This window comes from Myotis myotis, unplaced genomic scaffold (genome assembly GCF_014108235.1).
Source record: "Myotis myotis isolate mMyoMyo1 unplaced genomic scaffold, mMyoMyo1.p scaffold_m19_p_19, whole genome shotgun sequence".
NCBI lineage: Eukaryota > Metazoa > Chordata > Mammalia > Chiroptera > Vespertilionidae > Myotis > Myotis myotis.
In genome coordinates, this window is record NW_023416323.1 from 14,303,844 (window position 1) to 14,320,931 (window position 17,088).

General features: G+C 45.4%; 1 protein-coding gene across 14 annotated transcripts in view; it reads right to left on the reverse strand.

The window, feature by feature from the left end:
* ZC3H18 (zinc finger CCCH-type containing 18) overlaps positions 1–17,088 on the reverse strand; it is a 66,308-nt gene that overhangs the window by 9,671 nt on the left and 39,549 nt on the right. For 13 of the 14 annotated variants that reach the window (XM_036345382.1, XM_036345379.1, XM_036345378.1 and 10 more), the window contains 2 exons: positions 2,777–2,968; positions 1,556–1,681 (listed from right to left, as the gene is read on the reverse strand). In XM_036345382.1, the coding sequence (XP_036201275.1) occupies positions 1,556–1,681; positions 2,777–2,968 (318 nt within the window). The remainder of the gene's footprint in view (positions 1–1,555; positions 1,682–2,776; positions 2,969–17,088) is intronic. The other variant, XM_036345385.1, reaches the window with a different exon arrangement.

Genomic DNA, 17,088 nt, shown 5'->3' on the forward strand with positions numbered 1-17,088 from the left:
TGCTGTTTGTAGCCTTGGGCCTTGTCATAGCTGTCCCAGTCCTGTCCCTGACCTTAGAGACTCAATGCCATAGGGCCTTCTTAATCTCTCCCGTGTCCACTGAATACATACAAGAAAAACTGTAGGTAACTTCCACATGTGATTTCTAAAATTTCTAAGTTTCCCAGCTTAGTCTCAGGCTTCTTCCTGCAGCTTACCAGCCTTGTTTCTTAAATGAAGCCATACAAGGTTTCTCCCATTGTTGATGCTCTGATTAATAGCTTTCTGTCTTTCACCTCATCTCCTACAGGCAGCATTCCATGGCTGGCAGCTGTTCTTGGTACTGCTTCAACTTCTGGCAGGAAAATTGTGAGGCCCTAGGACCCATAGCTGACCCTCCAGACACACTTAGAAAAAGGTTTTCTTTCTTTATTTTTTAAATATGTTTTTGATTTTTTTATAGAGAGAGGAAGGGAGAGAGGGAGAGAGAGAGATAGGAACACCGATGAGAGAAACATCCATTGGCTGCCTCCTGCATGTCCCCTACTGGGGATTGAGAGCTTGTAACCTGGGCATGTGCCCTGACCGGAAATTGAACCGGCAACCTTTTGGTACATGGGAAAACGCCCAACCAACTGAGCCACACCAGCCAGGACAGGTTTGCTTTTCTTTTTCAAGGTTATTGATATGCACAAGATTCAACATTCGTGGAAAACAGGCCCACATATCATCTACTGTTTGTTCTACAGCCCACTTAAAATGTTAACTTGCCAAAACCGGTTTGGCTCAGTGGATAGAGCGTCGGTCTGTGGACTAAAAGGTCCCAGGTTCGATTCCGGTCAAGGGCATGTACCTGGGTTGCGGGCACATCCCCAGTAGGAGATGTGCAGGAGGCAGCTGATCGATGTTTCTCTCCCATCGATGTTTCTAACTCTCTATCTCTCTCCCTTCCTCTCTGTAAAAAATCAATAAAATATATTAAAAAAAAAAAAAAAAAATGTTAACTTGACTACCAGATTTAATAGCTCTAACGATCTAATGCTGTTCTAATCCTCTTGACAACTGCCCTAAAGTAAGATTGGCTGCCAGGAAGTAGTGCCACTGTGAGACAACAAACCACTGCAAGATAAACAGGTCCACTTGTTCCCCAAACATCTAGTGATATGCTTCCCAAAGAAGCGTGTGTGTATATGTACGTGTGGGTATGTATATGGGTGTCTGTATGTGTGTGATGCCTGATTTCTGATTTTAGTATGCTTCCAAAACAGGCCAACATAGGTGCTGTGTCCCCTGATATGCACTGTGTGTTAAGATCTCCCAGCGCATGCAGTTTGTTAATTGGCCCCTCGCTATGTATTCCGTAGAATGTACCACAAGACACATAACTTGGTGAGACTATTCTGAAAACAGCACCTGGAAGAACACTGTCAGGATGGAGACATGCCACAGAGACATACACACCCAGATATGCACCACACACACACACACACACACACACACACCCCCACACAACCACACACACAGGATAGAGACTTGGGACGACTTGGGCCACACCCAATAAGCTCTGGGGACATACCTGGACTGGCTGCCTGAGAAGGAGCTGTGTCTGGAAGACCGGCTAGAGTAGGAGCTGTAGGATGAGGACCGGGACCGAGACCTGGACGAACCAGAGCCAGAGTAGGAGGAGGACCGTGAAGACGACCTAGAGCATCAAGGGGAGAGAAGAGAGACCAGGTCTTTCTCTACCTTGCCCTGCCCACCGATGCCAGGCCTGCTGTCCTCAGATACAACAGGGCTATATTCACATCCAGATAAATACCCCCTCACAGAGACACACTCACCCAGATACACCCACCCACATATACCCCCCAGACACACCCACCCCTCTAGATACATCCCCCTCACAGACACACTGACCCAGATACACCTGCTCCAAACACACACACCTACCCAGATACGCACTCCCTTCACACGACACACACACACAGATATATTCCCCGCACTCACATATACCCCACCACACTCATACAGACACATCTGCCCTTTGGACACCCTTGTGGACATGCTTAGTCCCACCCTCCTTTTGGTGGGAATGGTGTTTAGAAACCAAGACCTGGATGCTGGGTATCTCACTGTTATTTTTTTGTTTTGTTTTGTGTATCTCACTGTTGCTGTGACAGAGCTCCCAGGCCCTCAGTGTACAGAGCCAGGATACGTGTGCCTGTGTGTGCAGGTGTCTGTGCACACATGTGCCTGCATATTTCTCTATCTGTCCATCTGTGCATGTAGTGAACCCTGACTCCACACTGATATTTCCAGTTCCCATCTAACACTGCGGCTCCCCTGGGTCCCCTTTCTGATCTGTAGTGTCTCTTTCTGACAGGGAAGAGATCCAGCTCTCACCATCCATGACATCCTCACTTGTTTGCGCAGAGCTAGTATATACACAGGTTTCAGAGCTGCTAACCCTGGCTCCCGTCGGTCTCTCCTCTCAGTGCCTCTCCCGGAGTGACCCAGGCAAGCATTCTCTCCAAACACTCCCTGCCCCCCACCCTGGTTCACTGGCCAGGTCTGTGTTCTACTCTGAGTTGCCCGCATCCTGGCTGATCTCAATATGTGAAGCTGTAACATGGTTCTAAGTGCCAGTCTAGTTTGCTGCTAACGCTGTAGCACCCAGTTACTCAGTAAGTTGAGACCAACAAATGCCTGTTTAGTCTTACTGAGTTTTCCCCAGACCATGACAATATCACTCCTGTGTGTTTATGAACCAGCTGTTCACACCAGCCTGTCTCCTTACCTGGAGGAATTGGAGGCAGAGGCTGATGAGGCTGACGTTTTTCGACGCCTTCGTGCACGGCTAGGAGAGACCGATACACCAAGTTTCTTCTTGGGAGACTTGGACCGGCGCCAAGGGTCTTTCCACTCATCTGCTCGCTTCACCTGTGGCCCAGCGGAGACTGCCTCCTTCTTTGGTGGCTCAGCTTGTCGGCTAAAAACAGAGAGGTTAGCAATTCTCAGGCTACCTTCCATTTGACTGTATTGCTACTTTGTGAAAGAAACTGAGATGTGAGATTATGATCTAAGTGGCTTATCTGAGAAATGCCTGAAAAATAATGGGTCATCTACAAGAGGTAGCAGATATTCCACTTAAAACAATAATTATCTTGAACAATAATTATCTCTCCATAAATGGTTTCTGCTCACATGTGTCTTTTTCAGGGGAACACCCATCTTTCTCCTTCACTGTATCTAACTGTACTGGTGTTTCCTTTTTGTAGTATATTACTTATTGAATTCCTATCTTCCCCAATAGAGTGTAAGCTCTGAGAATGACAGGGAAGGAATCAGCCTTATCTAATACATATTCTCTAGAGCTGGTACACAATAAATACTTATGAAATTAAAGGATAACAAAGTTGTTTTTTTTTTTTATTAGAAATTTTGTGAGTTAACAAACCCAAGTCTTAAAAACACTGGTTTAATTCATCCAGAGAACATCCTGATTAAAACCCCAGTGTCCAACTGAGGGCTGGTAGGTTATCAAGGGGAGACTGCTGAGCTCAACAGCAATTCTTCTAACTCCTGGCCAAACTATGTAAATACTAACTACAGGTGGGCAGATGAGACCAACTGGAAACAAATCAAGGCCTAAACGTGAAAGCCACAATCTGCACTGGAGAACTGGGAGTGAAGGGAGGCGGCAGTCACGCAGTCCTAACTGTGGGAGCCCACCCACCACTGTCCATGAGCTCAGGGTGCAGAGAAAGTGGGAGTGGGAAGCTCAGAAGCCCTTGGGAAGAAGCTCAGTACCAAATCAGAAACACCTACAAACCTAAACATCCCCCCTAAACATGAGCCGAAGTGGAGTTCCCACCAACAGCAGCTTAATACGAAGGTATCTGCTGGACCTGTGATTTTTAAAAATTCAAATATTATAAGTTCATTTAAAAGTTTTTAAAAATACAGAAAGACAAGAAAATAAAAGTCCTGCTATCTCAACTCTCCAGGGACAGCCAAGATTTCGCATCTCGGCACGTCCTCCCCATCTCTTATTTCCTACAATGTACGCTTGCACGTGTGCTCACACTCACTCTAGACACAGCCGGGACCTGCCTGTGACTGCTGGGCTAGGCAGGAGCAGCTCTTCCTGTCACCCGTTTGTGGAGATGTGGTCTTTCTCGACTGTGGCAATTCACTGTCAGATGTTACATAATCTGAATGTTTCCACACGGTTAGCTGTTTTTTTAACTTTTAGAAAACACAAATAACATTAAAATGACCCTTTATATATAAATCTTACGGACATCTTTTTTTTTTTTTTTTTTTTTAAGGTCAAATGCCTAGGAAGTGAAACCAGTGGGTCAAAACAAACGAGCATTTTACAGATTTGTGGTAGACTGTCAAACATTTTACCCTAAAGTGAAAAACCGACTTATAATAACCCCACCAGTATGAGGTGTCCATTTTATCTGACTCTCAACAATGCTGGGTTCCTGCGTTACCAGTGAAACACCGTAAGCACCACCAGAGAAAAATAAACCCCAAATGCTGGCAACTGTGGGGTCTTCAAAGTCTAGATGGTTCATACTAAACCTTGTTCTTGCTAAACGTTAAAATGTAGCCCAGTATTTTGTTTGACTGATGAGACTGACTGAAACCCAACAACGGCAAATACTGTTTCCCATTTGTTCCTATTGGTACCTCCAAGGCTGGAAGTTTCTGTCTTCTATACGTCTTGACACCTGTGAGTTCTGGTCGTCTGTTTTGTTTTTGGCCAATTTTCTCATAAGCTCTTCAGTTACAAAGAATTGGAACTCTTTCGCAGGTTACTTGCTTTTTAAGGTTTTGGGTGATGGTGTCTAACATATAGAACATAACATTTTAACTGTCAAAGAAATTCCTTTTCCTTTTCTTGGGTAGCTTCTTATAGGCTTATAAAGTCTGTCTCCGTTCCAAGTCATACTTGCATTTTTCTTCTAGTTGATCTAGAGTTTCTTTCAACTATTCCTGAAGCACTGGCTAACCAGCTCCTCTTTTCTAAGCCGTTTGTGACGGGATGTTATCTTTTTTAAAAATATATTTTTTAATTGATTTTTAGAGAGAAAGGAAGGGAGAAGGAGAGAGAGGGAGAAACAACGATGTAAAAATGTAACATTGACTAACTGCCTCCTGCATACCCTGCATGGGGATCGAGCCTGCAACCTGGGCATGTGCCCTGAATGGGAATCCAACCGTGACCTCCTGGTTCTTTTTTTTTTTTTTAAAATATATTTTATTGATTTTTTTACAGAGAGGAAGGGAGAGGGATAGAGAGTTAGAAACATCGATCAGCTGCCTCCTGCACACCCCCTATTGGGGATGTGCCCGCAACCCAGGTACATGCCCTTGACCAGAATCGAACCTGGGACCCTTCAGTCCGCAGGCCCAGGCTCTATCCACTGAGCCAAACCGGTTGAGGCATGGTTCTTAAGTTGATGCTCAACCACTGTATCACACTGGCTGGGCTGAATGATGATATTTTCAATTTATAATGGGTTTATTGGGATGTTGAAAAGCATCTGCAGTTAAAATTCCAAACACTCTTAAACTCTGACCAACGACTTCTTGGTAGGCCCTGCCACTGTTTATCCATAGAAGATCTTTAGCAACAGTTAGACCCTGCTCCCCCAGTTCCACTGGGCTTTATTTATTTATTTATTTATTTTTAAAATATATTTTATTGATTTTTTACAGAGAGGAAGGGAGAGGGATAGAGAGTTGGGAACATCGATCAGCTGCCTCCTGCACACTCCCTACTGGGAATGTGCCCGCAACCAAGGTACATGCCCTTGACCTGAATCGAACCTGGGACCCTTTGGTCCCCAGGTCGACACTCTATCCACTGAGCCAAACCGGTTACGGCTCCACTGGGCTTTAGATTAGAATGTTATTAAACTTATTAATAGCATCTTGCAATTATTCATGTCTTCTTTTGTGGGTGTCAGCAAAGGATAATAGTTTTCTTCAAAAAAGGTCCTGCCTTTTTGGGGTAGATTTTCAGTTACTATTATAAATTCTCTTCACCAGCATTTCAACATCTAGTTATATTATATCATAACATATAAAAACCATTACCTGTTGATATTTTCAGAACTGTTTAATCAATCCACCAAGTAGCAAGTTCCATGCCTACTATTTGCCAAGAGTAACATACCAGGAGCAACACCCAACATTTAAAAACTGTCCTAAGGACACACTAAATTGAGGCATAAAATCTCTGTTATCTTGGCCCAAACCCCGAGAGCTATTGCCACAAAACCTCATAAGCATGTCTTCCTGGAAGAGTAATCCAGGAAGGAAGCAAAACCTGCCTGAGGATTCCAGCCTGTCATAAGCCACCAGGGAGCTGCTTTCACATTTATACTTCCTGTGTTATTCTTATTCTAAAAATGCAACAGGAAATGGAACACCTTGGTCACTAGGTTTTTCATTAGTTATCAAAGTGGTCCAGCTCTATCAACTTGCAGTCCTTCTAACAGGGAGAGAGGAACAGATGGAAATCAAGGGAATGATTCATGACACAGCTGTGACAGTACTGAAAGTTCTTGCTGTAGTGACTGGGAAAGAGAAAGAATGCTAAACCCTGCCCCATCACAGCATAGAAAAGAAAATCATTTGAGACCACAGACAGGTGACCGACACAGGCCTCCATAATCTTTTAGAGGAAATGTTTCCTCACCAGGAAGAATCTTTCATTCACTCTGGAGATAAGACTATGGGTTTCAAAAAAGGCTGGTTCTTTTAACAGTGCTGGAACAAGACCTGGAGGTGTCCCTAAAATCTTTCATTTTCTGGGCTGGTGCCATGGATGGGCCTGAACACTCATACCACCTCCAGAGCAAGCCCTACACAGAGGGAGCATACAGCTGGCTCCACTTCTCCCTGAAAATCTTCTATATATATAAAAGGCTAATATGCAAAGTGTCCCCTCGGGAGTTTGACCACTCGCTATGATGTGCGCTGACCACCAGAGGGCGGTGCGGAACGAAGGAAGGCCCCGGCTGGCAACTGGCAGCTGGGGAAGGGAGGCCCGGGCCAGCAGCCGGAAAGTCCCAATAGGCCCTGATTGCCGGCCAGGCCGCCCGTGCACGAATATAGGTGGTACTTGGATGTAAAATCATGCAGTTGGCACAAAATGAAGATCAGGGATCACTGTTATTGAGTCACTCTGCAGACCACTAAAGTCAAATATTAATGAGCTGAACCTCAATTGGTTTCTCTCCCCTGACTTGGGAACCCAAACCAGAAAGTAATGTTTTCAGACTTGGATGCAAACTTAAGTATCTATTTTAAGTTTGAAAAGAATGACTGAATTAACAATAAAAAGTTCATTAAAAGTTCCATTTGGGCCTGCCGGCGTAGCTCAGTGGTTGAGCATTGACCAATGAACCAGGAGGTCACAGTTCGGTTCAATTCCCAGTCACAGCACATGCCTGAGTTGCGGACTCAGTCCCCAGTGTAGGGTGTGCAGGAGGCAGCCAGTCAGTGATTCTCTCTCATTATTGATGTTTCTATCTCTCTTTCCCTCTCCCTTCCTTTCTGAAATCAATAGAAAATATATTTTAAATAAAAGTTCCATTTGGGAAAAATGTTCATATTATATTGGGGAAGGGTAGAGGGAAGAGGCAAATCAGGTATGCTCCCAAACTCTCAAGCACAGTCAGTGTGGCAATGGGCCCACGCTGCAACAGCAGCAGTCATCTCCAGGCCATCTTTTCTACCTTTTCTCTTTATTCTTCAGAAAGTTTTCCAAACTTTCTTAAATCATCATGGTTTACATGTATTACAGAAAACACCTCAAACATTACCTAGAAGTTTTCCGTTTCTGCAAATAAAATCTTTTAATACCGTTAGCAAGTACATACTCTCAGGGATTTTACTAGTAATTGATTTTAGTGACATGTTCTCATCTCTTATAGGAACCTCCAAAGGAGAAGTGCCCCTGCCCACTGAACGAAGGCGCTGGAGTCTAAAGTAGCTCATACAGAACCCAACGCCACAAATATCAGTCCTCAACAGTATCTATACAAAACACCATTAGGGCCAGCAGAAGTTGTCCTGTGCACAGTAGCAAATTAAACATGACCCAGTCAGTAAGGGAACAATAACTAGAGAGCAGGGATTAGGCTGATGGCCCTGGAAATCCTGGTAAGGCTGGCACCTCTGACCATGGAGTCCATGAGCCAGGACCCCAAACAAATTTGCTCAGGCTGTGAAGTCATTCTGGTGCCTCAAGCTGATGGCAGAGAAGTAGAGCTGCTTCTGCTTTCTGAGAGTGCAAGACATTGGAAGCCGAAGCCCTTCTCTCACTGAATGACAGCACCCCAGAAGAGAGCCTGGAAAACTAGAGACAAACTACACCCAAATGGAAAACAACAGGCTTGCCATGCCACCCACCAAAGACGAAGATGTAGATGGGAAGAAAACCCAGCTGAATGGAAACAGCTGGTAAGACAGGACCTCAGCCAGAAATACTGCCATCAAGAGCTAGTGGAATAGATTTGGAATTTGCATAACACTTCTAAACTGGGGGGGAGAGGGAGGAAGGGGAAAGATGGAGGGAGAAGGATGACTCTTCAGTAATCTCTGACGGAAGAAGTGCCCTTACCAGGCACAGGTATGACACAATCTTATCTCCCAGGCACCCGATCCTTTGTTCAAGGCCATGGAGAGAGGCTCCAAGGAGCAGAGATCATCTGTTCTATGACTGTCAAACAAAATGTCACAACAAGACACAGCAAAGGGGCCTTGAGTCAACTCAGGAGGAGCTCACATCTTACATCACTGACAGGTGTTAGTGCCAATGATGCAAGGTGGCCATAGAGCATGTCTGGAAACTCCGATCTGGGCAACTGCCAGGTTTGGGGTCAAAGGTAAAAAAAGATAAAAAGAATGAAAGTTCATTTCTAAAATAAAAAAAGGATACACATCTAATATTTTAAAGAAAGGGAATTCGAAGTACACGGACTTTCTCTCAACCGAACTCACACTCAGTTTGGAGAAGCTCGGAATACTTTTCATGGCAGCTCCTCTGTGCTATTTCATCCAGGAACTTTTGTGGAACGTTACAATGCTCACCTTCCTTAACACTGAGCAGAACTGGCCACGGAAGTCTCCAAGTGCACTCAGGGGCCACCACACCCCTTTCCTGGACTACCCCGGGGGCCCCTCCTGCCTGGCCTCCAAGTGCACACTGCCTTTGAATCCCTTCCTGCCCTATGCCACACAAGACAGGAGACTCCTAGTCCCAGGTCACCTGGGTGGATGCTTGCCAGCAGAAGAATCCCAATCCCTCCCTCCCTCTGGAATGCCCACCTTGAGTAAAGTCCCGTGCATTCCCCTCCAAGGACTATCATTACTTTTTACGATCCACCCAGCTGGCTGTAACCCCTCCTCCAACCTCTACCATGCTGCGTGGCCCTCTCTTATGGACCTACGCACAAGTAAGAACGTGATCTAACTTGTATTTCCTATTCCCATTTCTCAACTGTGTCTCTCACAGGACTGAGCAGAAGGCCTGTAGCACATGCCAATACATGCTGAATCAACAAGGCCAGAGCAAATCCCAGAACCCTGACAGGGTGGCAGTGATGGAGTAGGGCTTTCCAATGACAGTCCTTCCAAGGGAAGGTGGGAATAAGTTTTCCCTGGCGGGGGGTGGGGTGGGGACGACACTTGGGGATAAAAGACCCATCACTTTAATCCTCAGATTTTGAAAACTTATTTAAACTTAACCATAAGCAGGTAAACCTGAGAGAGGTAAAATGTAACTACTAACAACTTACCTTTTAAATTCTGAGTGAACAGAAAAAATAAATCTGTACTATTTCAAGTGGTGGGCAGATATCATTAAGACTTCTTGTTTCCAAGGTGAGGGCTTGTCATTTGAATACATTTTATGAATTTCCAAGACTATGAACACTGGCTTAGGTTTCATGTCATTTCTCCACATTCCATCATCCTTGGTCCCCACAATGAATACACAGCTATGACTATAAACAGAGTAAGGTTCACACAGGCTCAACAATGCTTCTTTCTAATTCAGGATTGTACTTGTATTCATCTGTACTTATCTAAATCCTACCCATTCAGATGTCTATATGAATGCATGACAGACAACTATTTATCTTTTCATCTTTATCAGTCGGGCAAGTTCTGGATAATTTAGTCTGTAAGGAGTCAAGAAATGAAACAGGATACACTTTTTTCTCAGCCCAGCCGGTGTTTCCCGCACCAGTGAGACAGGCTGAATCCAGACCAAGTGACCAGAGCGCCCCACCTCTGCTGATGGCAGTTGGTGCTGGGATGGAGGCCCATAGAAGAAGCATAAGTGAAAGTTTGGGGGAGGAAAAGAAGGGAACAACCCAGGTCAGAAATGGGGGACAGATGAGGGGAGAGGGGAGAGAACAGACCTACCTAATTTGGTGAAAAAAGCTGTCTCTGATTTTGGGTAGAACTCACTTAATCAAGCTTCCCGAGTCCCGACCTACTAGCTCAGAAGGACCAAAAATAGAAACATAAAATCAAGCTTTTCTGTTCAAATAAATATACAAAATTCCAAAATAATTTAAAGAGTGATTACTAGATAAGTATCACATGATCTCACTCATTTGTGGAATATAATGAACATAAATTGATGAGCAAAAATAGATCCACAGACATAGAAGCATTTAACAGACTGTCCAACCTCAGACAGAAGGCAGGGGAAGGTGGGAGGGGAGAATAAGAGATCAACCAAAGGACTTGTATGCATGCATATAAGCATCCTATCTAGTAATAGACAAACATGGTAATTGACCGTACACCTCCCATGGGCTAATCAGCACGACATGCAAATTAACCACCAACAAAGATGGCAGCTAATTTGCATACTGCAGGCAGGGCGGGACAGCGTAGCCGCCATCCCGGGCCGCAGGCTGGCCCCAGAAGCTGATGATCAGGGGGAGATGGGGGGGGGGTCTCCTGCCCAGGCCTGACACCTCTGGCGGAGGCGTCAGGCTTGGGCGGGGGGTGGAGCCGGCAATCGGAGGGGTCTGGGGGTCCCCTGCCCAGGCATGATGCCTGGGCCAGAGGCATCAGGCCTGAGTGGGGGGCGGAGCCAGTGATGGGGTGATATGGGGTCCCCTGCCCAGGCCTGACACCTCTGGTGGAGGCGTCAGGCCTGGGCGGGCGTCAGAGGGAGATGGGGGTCCCCTGCCCAGGCCTGATGCCTGGGCCAGAGGCATCAGGCCTGGGCGGGGGGCGGAGCCGGTGAACGGGGTGATATGGGGGTCCCCTGCTCAGGCCTGAGACCTCTGACGGAGGTGTCAGGCCTAGGCAAGGGGCCGATCCTGCAATCGGAGGGTGATGGGGGTCGACGCCTCTGGCCAAGGCTTCAGGGCTGGGTGGGGGGCGGAGCCGGCAATTGGAGGGGTCTGGGGGTCCCCTGTCCAGGCCTGACGCCTCTGGCCCAGGCATTAGGCGTGGGCAAGGGGCCGATCCTGCGATCTGAGGGTGATGGGGGTTGATGCCTCTAGCCTAGGCGTCAGGCCTGGGAGTCCCCTGCCCAGGCCTCATGCCTGGGTCTGAGTTATCAGGCCTGGGTGGGGGGGTGGGGGTGGGGCCAAACCAGCGATTGGTGTGAACTACAGAGGAAACACCTTTTCTGACTACTAATTGGTTAAGCTCCCTGTATGCCACTGGTAATATTCTTAGTAACTTGGGTAATAAGAATCCAAAAAGGTGATCTAGGGTTTTTCACCACACTCCTGGCGAAAAAAAACGAAGGTCCGTTGCTGGAGAGCTAAGAAATGTCATATCCTGCCCTAGCCGGTTTGGCTCAGTGGATAATGCCTTGGCCTACCGATGGCAGCGTCTGGGTTCAATTCTGACCAAGGGCATGTACCTAGGTTGCAGGCTCCTCCCTGGCCGGGACCCAGGTCAGGGCTCATGCAGGAGGCAACCAATCAGTGTTCCTCTCACTTTGATGTTTCTCTGTCTTTCCCTTTCTCTTCCACATTCTCTAAAAATCAATGGAAACATATCCTCAGGTGAGAATAAAAAAAAATAAATTATTATTATATGAAAGACACATCTTGAAAATGCCTAAAGAAAGTTGTCATTTTTTCATGGTGAAGGGATGGGAGTCCGTGTTGATGAAAACACCTTGGTGACTGCGGTGACTGGCAGTGGCTGCAGCAGCGGGGTGATGGGGCTGGTGTCTTCCCCTGATCAGCCGGTCACCTCCCACAAAGGGAGGCCAGACTGTGGCTAAGGCCCTATCCCCAAGGGGAGCAGAGATTGGGCCTAAGCCATCACTAGGACATCCCCTGAGGGCTCCCAGTATGTGAGAAGGAGCAGGCTGGGCTGAGGGACACCCCCCACCAGTGCACGAATTTCGTGCACCGGGCCCCTAGTCCTATCTAATAATAGACAAACATGGTAATTGACCATACCTTCGCTACGCCTCCCATGGGCTAATCAGCGCGATATGCAAATTAACCGCCAACAAATATGGCGGCTAATTTGCATACCACAGGCAGGGCAGGACAGCGCCATCCCGCCTGCCCCGCCGCCATCCAGGCCTGCTATTTGCCACCCGGGGCGGTGGGGCGGGACAGCGCCATCCCGCCTGCCCTGCCACCATCTGGGCCTGCTACATGCGACCCGGGGCGGCGGGCATCCCGTGTGTGACCCGACCCGGGGCGGCTGGGTGGGGCAGCAGTGATCCGCCAGTCCGCCCGGGCGTCCCATGTGCGACCTGACCCAGGGCGGCGGGGTGGGACAGCATGGCTCCTCTGTCACCCCAGCTTCCTCATCACAGCTCCCTTGGGGGCCTAAGCCTTTAGTCGGACATCCCCCGAGAGCTCTCTGGCTGCCAGAAGTATGTCTGACTGCAAGCTTAGGCCTGAGGGGACCCCCCCCCCCAACAGTGCACAAATTTTTGTGCACCGGGCCTCTAGTAACCAATAAACACAGATAGTAGGGGGGTAAGTGCATGTGCTGGGGGGTGGGAGTGGCCGGGGAGAGGTCAATGAGGAACAAAGGAGACATATGTAATACTTTAAACAATAAAGAATTTAAATTAAAAAAGAGTGATTATTGTAACAGAAAAACTCATCAAAGCAGCCTTTTAAAGAATGAACTCTCTCAGTATATCTAAAATATGTGATTTACCCTGAAAGTTCTGTAAGCACATTACTTTGCCCAATGTTAGGAAAGCATGAAAAAATATAACAAATTTAGACCCGGCAGGGTGGCTCGGTTGGTTGGAGTGTCATCCTATACACAAAAATGATTGCAGGTTCGATTCCCAGTTGGGGCACATACTGTATTGTGAGTTCAATCCCTGGTCGGGGTGCATATGAGAGGCAACTGATGGATGTTTCTCTCATATCGATGTTTCCCTCCCCTCCCCGCCCCCGCCCCCCGTCTTCTTTAAAATCAATAGACATATCCTTGGTGAGGATTAGAAAAATACACACAACTAATTTAGGGAGGCCAACTCATTGCAATTCAGATAAAAAATAAAAACATCACAACTAAGTATCCTGCTGTAGCCATAAATAACTCTAAAATGATGGACTACAGTCCTAACATTTACTTTCAGAAACACAACTATATACAGGAAAGGAGCTTGTTTAATGAGAAGATCAAGAAGAAGGAATGACAGCCTAGCCCAGGGGTGGGCAAACTTTTTGACTCGAGGGCCATAATGGGTTCTTAAACTGGACTCAGAAGAAGGAGCTGTGGCCGTGTTTCCCGACATTGCCATGTTAACACTGCTGCTGGTGAAGGAGCGGAGGGGAGAGCAAGAGAACCCTCCACTCTTTCGGCTCCGTGGGCCGGATAGAACAGCTAATGGGCCAGATTCGGCCCGCGGGCCGTAGTTTGCCCACGGCTGGCCTAGCCAGTGTGGCCCAGTGGCTGAGCATCAACCTATGAACCAGGAGGTTACAGTTCGATTCCCAGTCAGGGCACATGCCCAGGGTTGTGGGCTCAATCCCCAGTGGGCAGCGTGCAGGAGGCAGCCAATCAATGATTCTCTCTCATCATTGATGTTTCTATCTCTCCCTCTCCCTTCCTCCCTGAAATCAATATTTACACACACACACACGCGTGTGTGCGCGTGTGTATGTGTGTGTGTATAAATATATGTGTGTGTATATATATACATATATATATATATAAAATATTAATAAAAGAAGGGATGAAAGCTGGTTTCATCCACCAAAAAACTGTTAGAACTAATAAACGAATTCAGTATATTTGCAGGATACAAAATCAACATATAAAAATCAGCTGCAGCTCTATACACTAACAACAAACTATCTGAAAACAAAACAACCCCATTTACAAGTATATCCAAAATAATAAAAATAATTAGGAATAAATTTAACCAAGGAGATAAAAGACCTGTACAATAAAACTTACCAGACACTGATGAAAGATACAAATAAATAGAAAGATATTCCATGCTCACGTACTGGAAGAATTAATATTGTTAAATGTCCATTCTACCAAAAGTGATCTACAGATTCAATGCAATTCCAATCAAAATTTCAATGGCATTGCCCTGGCTGTTTTGGTTCAGTGTTTTGGTTCAGTCTACAGACTGAAGGGTCCCAGGTTTGATTCCGGTCGGGGCACGTGTTGGGTTGCGGGCTCGGTTCCCGATGCGGGGCGTGCAGGAGGCAGCTGATCAATGATTCTTTCTCATCACTGATGTTTCTATGTATCTCTCCCTCTCCCTTCCTCTCTGAAATAAATTTAAAAAAATATTAAAAAAAAATTTCAATGGCACTGATCATAGAAATAGAAAAAAAAATGCTAAAATTCTTATGGAACCATAAAAGAACCAAAATAGCCAAGCAATCTTCAAAAAGCAGAACAAAGTTGGAGGCATCACATTTTCCAATTACAAACTATACTACAGAGGTATAGTAAGCAAAACAGTATGGTACTGACATAAAAACAGATATGGATCAGCCTTGGCCAGTATGGATCAGTTGGTTGGAGCATGATCCCATATACAGAAGGCAACCAATTGATGCTCTTTCTCACACTGATGATTTTCTCTTTTCCATTCTCTTTTTCTCCACTTTCCCCTCGCTCTAAAATCAGTAAGCATATCCTCAGGTGAAGATTAAAAAAAAAAAAAAGGAACATAGATCAATGAACAGAATCAAAAGCGCAGAAATAAATTCTTGCATATAAGGTCGACTTATATTTGACAAGGGAGCCATGAATGCTCAATAGGTAAAGAACAGTCTTTTCAATAAATGGTGCTGGGAAAACTAGATATTTATATGCAAAAAAAGAGGAGGGGGAGGGTGAGGAGGGGGAGGAGGAGGAGGAGGAGGAGGAGGAGGAGGAGCAATTAGACTCCTATTCATTTCAAGAATTAACTTGAAATGAATGAAAATCTTAAAGGTAAGACCTGAGGTCATAAAACTCCTAGAAGAAAACAGAGGGGAAATGCTCTTTGATATGGGTCTTGGCAATTTTTATAGGACACCTAAAGCACAAGCAGCAAAAGCAAAAATAAACAAATGGGACAACACCAAACTAAAAGCTTCTGAACAGTAAAATAAACAATCAACAAAATGAAAAGACAACCTATAGAATGGAAGAAAATATTTGTAAACCCCTACAACTGAATAGCAAAATGCCAAATAGTCAGATTTAAAAATGGGCAAAGCTTCTGAATAGACATTTTCCCAAAGAGGACATACAATCAACAGATATATGAAAAAATGTTCTACATCACTAATCATCAGAAATGCAAGTCAAAACCACAATAAGTTATCTCCTTACACCTGTTAGAATGATTATTATCCAAAACAAGCAAGCAAACAAACAACCCAACAAACAAAAAGCCCAAACAAATCCAAGAAATAAGAGTTGATGAGGATATAGAGAATGGGGAACCTTGCACTGCTGGTGGGAATGTAAATTGGTGCAGCCACTATGAAAAACAGTATGTAGAGTCCTCAAGAAATTAAAAATAGAACTACCATATGATCCAGCAATCCAATTCCATTTCTGGGTATATATCCAAAGGAAATGAAATAACTCTAGAGGTATACGCACTCCCATATTCCCTATAGTATTATTCAGAATAGCCAAGACATGAAATAACCAATGTCCACAAACAGATGAGTGGATTTAAAAAAGTGGTAAATATATTCAATGGAATATTATTCAACCATGAAAAAGAGCACCGTGCCATTTGGGACTACATGAATTGACCTTGCGGGCATTATGCTAAGTGAAATAAGCCAGATAAAGACTCTGTTCTTATTGTATATTTTCATATTGGAATCTAAAAACTCATAGAAACAGAGAGAAGAATGGTGGTTGCCATGTACTAGGGCAGCAGTTCTCAACCTGTGGGTCGTGACCCCTTTGGCGGTCGAACCACAGGGGTCGCCTAAGACCATCCTGCCTATCAGATATTTACATGACAATTCATAACAGTAGCAACATTACAGTTATGAAGTAGCAACGAAAATAATTTTATGGTTGGGTCACAACATGAGGAACTGTATTTAAAGGGCCAGAAGGTTGAGAACCACTGTGCTAGGGGGTGGGAAAAATGTTGGTCAAATTATATAAATTTTCAGTTATAAAATAAGTTTTGGGATCTAACATATAGCATGGTGACTGGAGTTAATATATATATTTTAAAATATATTTTATTGATTTTTTACAGAGAGGAAGGGAGAGGGATAGAGAGTTAGAAACATCGATGAGAGAGAAACATCGATCAGCTGCCTCCTGCACACCCCCTACTGGGATGTGCCTGCAACCAAGATACATGCCCTTGACCGGAATCGAACCTGGGACCCTTCAGTCTGCAGGCCGATGCTCTATCCCAGGGGTGGGCAAACTTTTTGACTCGAGGGCCACAATGGGTTCTTAAACTGGACCGGAGGGCCGGAACAAAAGCATGGATGGAGTGTTCGTGTGAACTAATATAAATTCAAAGTAAACATCATTACATAAAAGGGTACGGTCTTTTTTTTTTTTTTAGTTTTATTCATTTCAAATGGGCCGGATCCGGCCCGCGGGCCGTAGTTTGCCCACGGC